We start from the raw sequence: 10,058 nt of genomic DNA, 5'->3' as shown, positions 1-10,058 counted from the left end.
TCTGGTTCTGACTCTGACTGTCCGTCTTACCATACTTGGCTATTCTGTCACATATCAGAATCGTCTGGTCCGTCTGCCTGTCACACGACCCTTGCCCTGGCCTGGGATTATACCCTCTTTCTCACCCCAGACGCCCTGAAGACTGGAGACTGTGGCTGGTAGCATTTCTTATGCCTCTGTCATTGTCAACCGGCGTCCGAGGAAGGCCTCATGAGCGGAGCCCCCCAAGAGCGAATTAGGTAGGGATGCAACCAGTCCTTCACCGGTGTAGGAGGCTTGCATGAGCCTCAAATCCAGGGTCGGACGATCGATACGTTCAGTACGTAGATTCCCGGTCTCTGCATGCGTGTACCTTGTCCTGTCTCGCATTCCTTCCCGCCTTTGTATTTTCTTTTTTGCTTTTCCTTTTGCTTTTGGATAGCTGACATGTATCTCTGCCAAGTCTGCGTGTTGGCTGAAGATGGCTAAAGAATGTACATGACTCTGTTGGTCTTCCTCTTATTTGAATCTCGCTTAATGTGACCAAACGGATTCTTTCCAAGACCGAGAGCGAGGCCGAAGAAAAGGCGAGAGAACAATGGAATGTACAGAGACAACACACGTCGATGGTTTGAGGACACGGCAATAACAAAAGAAGGACTCGCGCTCTCGTCTCTTCGGCCTCTAATGGTTGCGTTGCCGCGCCCGCGCCGCATATGCACATCGCACATGCCCTACGCAGGGAGGGTACTGTACATGTACGTGCACATCAGTACATTTCTTGCTCTTGTGTAACCCCGGGGAGATGGAGGCTTGCAGAAATTGTCCGCTCTCGGTGGGAAGTGGATTCATCGACCGGGTACTCGGTGACATGGAGGTGAGGGGTAAGAATGCCTGACTGGGAAGTACAGATACCTACCTGCCACTTCATAATGTCTGTACCTGAAAGAAGGAAGGAAACTGCTAGACAGTAGCTGAGTTCAAGTCTTAGCTGTCACGATGTTGATACGCTGCAGATACATCTGTGAATGTTCCAGACATTGCAGTAGGCTATCGTTTCATAAGCCAAAAACTCGAAAAAGAAGTCAAAAAGGCTATCGATCCTCCCACATTCATCTGAATCTGCATCTGTCAGCTGTTGAGTGACGTAGCAATGAGACCTGGGCTTGATCGATCTTCCATCGTCTTCTGTTTTTGTACATTAACTTGCTGGATCATCTCGAATGCACAGCACAGTACAGAGTATACTTTTCTCCTATAAATATACTTTCGGTAATAATCCTAATCGAGATACGAACTAGCCTAGCATTCTCTCGCTTCCCCTTGTCTCTCGCCTGGTGCACGTACACATAACAGTACATACAGTACCCTTACCTTACTCGCGTATTGTATCACAGTACGTAGTTTGATTTTCATCCAACGAGTCTGAACCAACAGCTTTTCACTACTGTACCTGAAAAGCCCTCTTCCCTCTCACGTTGCTTCTGACCAACTCGCTCTGAGTTACTTGTATTGTACACCCAACAATGTTAATTTCTTGTATCTTTTCACCTGCCAGTGATTAAATTCTCCGAGTCGACTCCACTATCCAGCCCAGACCGAATTCCTCACGATAGCGTCGATCTCCACTCAAACCTTCTTTCGAGGTACCTACAGTATTGTGTTACTTACTCTACTTGACTCACTCTCACAATTGTTGATCATTTCCACTTAATGATAGCCATTCCATCATTTTGCATCCTTCTCCTGCCTTTTTACGTCAAAGGAGCTTTGACATTAAATCTGCAATGCTTGTTCATAAACCGTCTACACCCGCCTTGTCCCCGGTCTATCGTGATCATAGCTCCATCTCATTTACTGTACAGCCATCTCATTTCCGTACCGTGATAACGTCAGCTAACTTGACTAATTAATTTGGGTTACAACGTCAAGGCACTTAGCGTCTCGTACTGTAGCGGTCCGTCCCCTTCCCGCTGGTAAAACGTGTTTAGCGTGCCTAGATTAACTTTAATCTAACCAAACAGTCCAGCCTCGCTCGGTCAAGCCTCAACCAACTAAAGTCCCATCATGTGTTGAACTTTTGGTATTGCGGATACGCATATTCATGCATGCATCATACTCATGCATTGAATAAGATTGAGATAAGAGTGGTGCAGGCAACAAGGCTGGGTAAGAAAAGGCCAGACAGGGGTATCGGTATAAGACACTCGTCACATTAATTGCATCACCCTCATTACACCCCTTGTCCTTACACTCATCCGCTCTCACTCCTGGTCTTGGTCTTGGGTTGGATCTGACCCCCGGTGCAGACCAGAACAGAGTAATGTCCAACTCAGCCATATCGTTGGCTGTCACATCAAAGACCAATCCTTTGAGGCTGGGTCGGCTTTTGCCTGCTCTCGCTGAAAAGAGACAAAGTTGCGAATCATTTACTCACTGCCATGTTCCAGGTCCACACCCCTAACACGTCCTCGTGTCTCTTCTCGCCTTCAATACACGGAACACGCAACAGATCGGAGAGGAAGAGACAGAGACAAAGACAAAATAGAACATCTGTAGTCTAGACTTCATCTTCTTGTTCAATTCTCAGCCACGGATCACCCTTCTGAAACACGCGCTATCTATCTATCCCCGAGGTCCCTGCATGCGTTGCACCTTGGGTTGGGTTGTACAGTACCAGTAACGTACCGTAGTCTAGCCTTCGGTCTAGTCTTGTCTTGTGCAGTAAGCCGGGTTCTCATTCAACGACCAAGTAGAGCATGGGTACTGTCATGTCATCGCCGCCAATCAATGGCAATCTTTCATTCGATATGCAAATGTCCTCTTGATCTGGATGCTATTACCCCCGTACTCTTGACTGATCTTCCTGCCGATATCCCCAACGCCAGTTTTCTTATTCCCTTGTCTCGTTCCCTCCGTGACATCACATGTGTAAGCGCCCAGCGGAGGAGGATCGGCATGACTAGCCTTGTCGCCAGTCTTGGCTCATCGCCTCTTCATCGACACTAGCAAATGCGACAACATCCATGGCCGGCAGGAGCCTGCGTTCCTGGACCACTGGTAGAGAGAAAGGACAGACGGGACGATTAGATTTAGTACAAAGCCAAGCTCATGAAATATGGGCCACAAGAAGTAAAAGTAAAGAAAGAAAATGCACGCGTCCCGGGTATCCTTCTCCGCAAAACAGACAAAACCAAACCCCACAGCGTCCTCACGGCCCTGAGCTTGTTGTCTCCCACTTCACCTCGCTTTTGTTGCCGTTGCCGCTGATGTGCTGTCTCGTACATTCTCACCATGTTGTTTAGCTCGTCCTTGACAAACTACTGTACCTCATTTTGCCAGCTCCAAGTCGTACACGTCGTTATGTTTCCATCCTTCTCTCCGTTCCCCTCCACCTTGCCGCACCTGAAGCCGTTTTCGTCGTGGAGTGTCCACTTCTTTATCGAACGACCGAAAGTTTTGAGAAAACCGTGATCCAAACCCCATACTAATGCCAACGCCGTACAAATGTCTCTTTCACACCTATGCTGGTAGTCATGCCGTAGCTTCGCCTCCTTTTAATCGTTAAGTATTTTCCAGTCCCCGTGGACTTGAATAGATGTTGATGCCCTAACGCCTTGGTGTGGTCTCTAGGACCACCTGTTAAAGTATTTCGTCTCATGCTCGCTTATCCGGAATGGATGAATAGGATAGGAGACCTGATAGTCTTTGGGAGCGATGGGTGATGGCACTATGTCATGGTCATGTTGATTCCTGATGAAGGAATTGGATAGTAGCCGTTCGATGTGGATTTGCCCTCGAAAGGCCCTGGTGGGCGGTCGTTCATCTGGGCTGGCGAATGAAAGATGCTGGGAAGAGAAGCGCCGTCGTAGTCAGGCTTGATCTTACCGCTCACGTCCATACCTGTGGCCATATGGGGCACGACATTATCGCGTTCTGTACGAGGATTGAACAGATCAATGCGCTCACTCTGCCCTTCATACATTGGACCTGGGTAATATTGGTATTCCCGTGCAGTACCGATCGCCTTGGAGTCCTCCTGAGGGATCATAGATTCGGGTGGGATATCGTGGTGACGAACACTGTAGAGGCTGCTGCGGGCATCGAATCCGCCCGGGGTGTAGCTTGGCCCGCCCATCATGGGATTGCTGAAGTCAGCTATGCCTCCGACAGTGTAGCCTCCAAGGTTGCCTGAAGATCCACCTGGCCCACTGCTTTGGCTTCCCCGCCTGTCGTTCTGGTAATGACCTGGCGAGCGCCCCCGTACGATCATCTTTGCAGACTTGCGTGTGGCTATCTTGACAAACTGGTCGCCACCACTCTGGTTCCCAACGTCGCCCCAGAGCTCGACAACCAGCTGATAGTACTGTTGAGCAGCTCTTCGTTTGCCATTGTTCTGCGTGGCTTGCTTGAATTGAATGCGCTCAAACGTGTGCTCCGTAGGTAGTTGCTGGCTGCCAGGTTGGTTGCTGAAGTTGTCGGGGTATACAGGACGATTGGAGACGACCGAATCCGTAAACATACCCATATGGTGGTGATGGCTCGCCTCACGGGGCTTGCTACCCAGTCGAACCTTTTCGGGTTTCATAATAGGTCCCTTGTCACGCTTTGGGGTGTGCTGCACCAGCTCGATGTTGTGTGACTCATTGTCAGAGACGACCGCTGAGATAGACATGGCGAATCCGTACACTTGGACTGGCTGTGTTGAGCCGGTTGCAGTATACTGAATGGAGACGCTCGGTATGTGAGGGCTCAAAGTATAAGAGCAAATGCACGAGAAATAATTCCTCCGGTAGCATGTCCATTCGTTTTCTGACAAGAAGAAGCCTTTGTCGATTGTCCCGTTGATGTCAACCTTGACGGGTGTTCCAGCCCCGTCGTTGTATTGGAGGCTTCCCATCATATGGACGTTGTGCAAGGGGGGGATGGTATTTCCCGAAGGCCTGTTGCTGTATCCGCTCGAGCCCATGCTTGGGGCCGAGAAAGCCGTGTTGGGGCTGGTAGTTGGCGACAAAGGATGCCTTCCTCTAGGTTGCGTGGCAAAAGAAGGTGATCGTACAGAATGTTCAGAAGGCCTCCTAAACCCTGGCGTGGCAGAGGTGTACTGCTCTCGAGCACTGATCTGTGGACCAGGGTGAGGCAGGCCTGGGGTGCGATGTGAAGGGGGATAGGGATGTGCCATCCCCGTCGTGGAAGTGGTGCTGCCGGTAGCAGTCAGTTTCTACTCTGCACGGCTCTGGGTACTCGTTGTTCAGAATGGCATACCCAGCCAAACCCAAACATTGATTGCAAGGCAGGGTGAGTATAAAGGATTGGATGACAGTTGAGAACAAAAAGCGAAGGAACAAGAGGTGTCAATGATATAGCGTGCAGCTGCAGCGTGATTCCCACTTTCAAGTTTTGAAGTTGACGGAAGAACAACGAGCGGAGGCGTAGAGGCTGAACGAGAAATAAAAGAAATACTACTTACTTGGAGCCCAGGCGAGAGCGGACGTCTATGCCTGGGTACAGATGATGATGACCAGTCGGCTGAGACTGGAAAAAAGCACCTCCGTCCTGAGGGTATTGCGCGGCGGAACTGAGAACTGGCGGATGGAACAGGTTTAAGAGCGATGAGGGCTGGGAGGGCTCTATCGTCAGAGAAGTACTGGTCTCTTGCGGGTATCTGGCGCCTCATCAGCAAAACGGCCTCAGGCTGACCAGTTAATAGAAACAACAGAAGAATCAAGAAGCGATAATGCTAGGTAAAGAGGTAGGCAACGGCAACTGCACGGCACTGGCAGTCGACAGTGGCAGCGACAACGGCAAAGGACGCGGCCACAAAGATGCTGTATTGCCATGCCCTGGAAATACAGTGTTCCCCGTGTCACAACTTGAGGCGTACGTCAGGTAATACTGTCGGCCGTTGGTGTGCCACAAAGCTGCCGAGCAGTTTCGAGAGGCTGCGAGGACAGCCTATGCAGCAGCTCACGGCAATGGCACTAACACTGACACCGGCACTGGCGCTGGCTGGGCCTGGACGTTGACACGAGGCGGCGTGCAGTAAAAGTGAGATATGTAGGCAGGTAATAGATGCAGCGCAGTGCAGTGTAGTGTAGTGGGCGTGTGAAAGGACAGAAAGAGTAGGTAGAGGTAGGGAGCAGACTAGCAGTAAGCAGAATCTCAAATAAGGTAATAGCAGTGCAGCCAGTGAGCGGGTACGATAGGGAGGGAAAGGTGCTAGGGACTAGTTTCCGAGCAAGGTAGCGAAAGCCACACCCCGGGCGTCCATGTTGAACAAAGACAGCAGCTACCTAGTTGCCCATTGCGTTATGACCAAGCCACCGAGAGGGATCCGAGTTGACAGGCGGCCGGCAAGCAAGCACCGAGAGCCTGAGAGAGGAGCACCGTCACTGACCGACTTGGAAGTTTTGAAAACGAATGAATGTCGCAGGAGTTTGCTCCGCGAGAGCAGTAATAGGGAGTACAAGTGAAAGAAGAGCTTAGAGAGGGGAGGTTGAATGAGAATGTTGCGTAATAATTGAACAATGGGGACTGGAATGTTTGACCGTAAAAAAAAAAAGCGTAGACAGGGCTGCACTTGCTGCCAATTAGCCCAACCCTGCTGTGATGGACCCTTGTAGATCTATAGAGTACATTTGTATGAATAAGGCGAGTTGTAGCGAGCACTGGGTCACGCCAAAAATGGACGGGTGAGGGGATCGCGAATAAAACTCGTCCTTATATGATGGTTTCACAAACCTGTGGGGGATGCTCGAGAACAGAGACAATGATGGTCGGGTCAAATGAACTGCAGGTGGCGGACCATGACACAGGTAGTAAAAAGAAAAGCAAAAGCAAAACAAAAGCAAAATGACAGGGGGTGCTCTGTAGCGAGTAGCGAGTCAAGGGTTGACAAGAGATAGTCAGTTGCTAACGCCCGAAATGTCCATCACTTTCAGGACTTGCTAACGGCGCCGCAAAAGTTGAGGCCAGCTACAGCGATAGCTAAATTATGCATAGGAAACGACAATTGTGACAAGTGTAAACAGGGGAAATAGACGATATTTGGAAAGTATGTAGTGGGTAAATAGGGAACTCCATCTCAGCCATTGCCGTCAGCGACATGGGTATAGCTCAGAAAGCTTAGCCTGGTTGGTTCTGATGACATCTGCCCCATTTCCTAGCTCGCAGCTCGCGAACAAACCCGAACCACTCATAACCAAACAACCATGGAAATGAATGAGTGAAACCCGAGTGGCTTAACGGATTCCGGCAGATAAACGCCATAGGTGAAAGCTCATATTACAGTATTCGATAAAGAAGCTCATCATTGAGTGATGTGAAGAACGATAAGAAGGGTAGAGGGAAAATGAGCAAAGAGAAATCACTGACCTCATCTCTCCAGTATGTGTCGCCATGTCCATGTAACCCATGGTGGGCGTCGAAGATTCGTAATCCTGTTGAAGAAATTTGGTATTAGCACTTGATTGATTATTGTCGGGTTTGATCAATCCTGGTAGTTGCAGGAGCCGCTCGATTCTTCGCTTCGGTAAGGATATAAATTTGGCGTCGACAGGATAGCTGTAAACCATTGTGTCAGTCAAGTTCAATAAGCATTATTTGACTCTCGTTCTCCTCCAAAGCAATGCATGTTTATTTGACTGCGATGCTTGTATGTCATAGCTCGCCTCGTTCACAGTCTTGCAAATCACGTCCGGTGGAACTCGGGAACTCCAAGCGGACTTTTTGCTATGGTCAAGATCTTCGGCTTGCCTGCTCTGGTACACCAAACACAAAGCACGGAGTGTAAAGTGTGACCAAGAATAACATCGCGCCCCGGATAGCACTTCCCATCGCGCAAGAAATAATACTTGTTTATCTTCCTTGACGAGCTGCTTTAATCTTTGTATTACTCGAAGTAGGCCTTGTCTATAACGCATCGGTCTGCAACAGAATGCTTCTAGGCAAAGCCCTTTCGAGGAGAAGCGAAAGCAGGTTCGCAGATGGCAAATGTAGCCACATTATCTGGCACAGGCACTGAGAAAAAGAGGGGACAAATGTTAGGACCAAAGAAACTTTGATACATACCGTAGGAAAGAGAAAGTCCCGTAATTGACAGCTCTGTGCGCCCGCCATTCACACGTAACATATTACCGAAATTGACGTTGCTTGGAGCCAATGACACCCGTCTATGACCAATATCAAGATGGATCTTACCTTCGGAATTTGAGAATTCATGCGCACTTCCGACTTGACGGTCTGTTCTGAACCATCAAATGAACGTCTTGAATCGCAGTTGTCGGTCGAACCATAAAACCAGCTGGCCATTTGAAGATTAGCAATCTGTTCACAAACTACCTCTGGGTAGTATTGTGCTAAGCCTCGAGGGATCTGGAAAACACACCTCAGGTTGCTGGAGCCAGACTTTCTCGGTATCTTCGTCTTCGCTCTTGATAAAGATGGCACCCCTTTCTCGTTCTCTTCTCGATCGGACCTAACTCTAAGACTGTATTAGCTTCAAGTTGCTTCGAACTCATAGTCTTAGAGATTGAAGACGCCATTCGAAGGAGGCAGGTTTTGTGAAGCTGGAAGACACTCAGATTGAGTCAAAGAGGTAGTGGCCAATTCCAGATACAAGCCGCTGCCCCATGGTGCATGTCCACATCCTTCTTCTGATAAAGCAACAATGCTCGCCCATGAACTAGGAACAGTAGCCCATCTTTTTTGAAACCACTGATGATATCGGTACTTCTCAAGAACAGGACGACACCCATGAGTACCAGGAAACGGCTTGATGGCTTCGAGATCCGTCCCAACAGGTAATGAAGGAGGCGCTTGCCAGCGATGCGATAACGAACAAAGGGCTTGTAGTAAGTGCCGAACTCGAAAACAATAATCGTGTCTCACCGTTGCCTTACTCATATGAGTGTTGTCGTGTTTCCCTCTATATTCCAACAAATAGAATGTTAAGATGGGTTGCTTTCGTCGGGCTCGGGTCGGGTGATGGTATTGCTCGACGAATATGGTGTCACAGACGGAAAGTGCAGTGTTGAAAGCGCAAGCTGCCAGAGATAACAGCTACAGACAAGACACAACCGCGCGAGTGCAGGATCTGGCTGTCTATATACCCACGCTGCGATTTCAAGTGGTAGTGGCTGACCTAGGATCGTACAGGAATGTATTGAGAAGGCAGAGTCAGAGGCTTCAGGGGGCGGTTATGGGAACGCGTAGCACAGAATTGAGGAAGAGTCGAAGGAAAAGAAGCTAAGTCCTAACCAGAAGGTCTGCCGAAAGCTTCGAAGAAATAACAGCAGACTCGGGGTCACCGGCTGGGGGCAGGGACTTCGAATGAAAAGGGATTTGAGGTTGTGCAGAGCCTGAGACAACGGGACGTAGACATGTAGTTATGGACAGCCCAAAAGCCCCAGTGCTATTGTCAAGATAGACATGTCAATACCTCATGTATAGTTTAATTTGCTTTCGCGATCTCATGAGCGGTGTGTCGCGCCCAACAACCATCGATGTCGAGCCGTAGTGGAGAGCCTCAACATTCAACGGAGCTCACGGTGACAATTAGAAGCAGGAAGCCGCAAGCAGGTGCAGGGCTATGCTGCAAATCTTTCATAATTCTCGCCATCTGGACCAAGCAAAGCTCCCCAGAGTCCTCCTTGAGTGTATTCCCGGTTTAGCTCACGGGCCGCAGGGCGGCAGCGAACACTAACCATCGGAAACAAGATGCATACGCCGAGGCTAGTTTCGATCGATAGTTTTCAATTCATTGTACACTTCGCAGCTGGTCCATTGCGACTTGGAAGATGGACGCAGAGATCAGCCTCGGAGCATAACATAGCAACGCCTGTTGTCTTTGTGCCTCAAGTATGTTACGGCCTTGGACGCTGCCCTGAGCCTGAAGACCAGTATTATCCACTCCGGGCGCCAGTACGAGTGCATGAGTATGCAAGCACCCGGCCGTCAATGCTTCTACGATACGCCACAAACACGGGCTCTGATTGGAAAAGTCCTTGCTTTGACGAAAGAAAGACGCCAGAGACGGAACACTGCAGACCAGACCAGGTTTGTGTGGTGGAGGGACAAAA

General features: G+C 49.5%; 1 protein-coding gene across 1 annotated transcript; it reads right to left on the bottom strand.

Moving 5' to 3' along the window:
- Window positions 1-3,709: 3,709 nt before the first annotated feature.
- FIESC28_09420 (uncharacterized protein) lies at window positions 3,710-4,882 on the bottom strand (the record flags this gene model as incomplete). The annotated part of the gene is made up of 1 exon (XM_031163556.1): window positions 3,710-4,882. One exon carries the CDS (start codon window positions 4,880-4,882, stop codon window positions 3,710-3,712), a length of 1,173 nt encoding a protein of 390 aa, XP_031012369.1.
- Between the last annotated feature and the right edge of the window lie 5,176 nt (window positions 4,883-10,058).

The sequence above is a fragment of the Fusarium coffeatum genome (assembly GCF_003316985.1).
Source record: "Fusarium coffeatum strain FIESC_28 chromosome Unknown BRIP53273_contig_241, whole genome shotgun sequence".
Classification (NCBI taxonomy): Eukaryota; Fungi; Ascomycota; class Sordariomycetes; order Hypocreales; family Nectriaceae; genus Fusarium; species Fusarium coffeatum.
The sequence above is the reverse complement of the archived record's forward strand: the minus strand, read 5'-3'. Positions and strand labels throughout refer to the sequence as shown.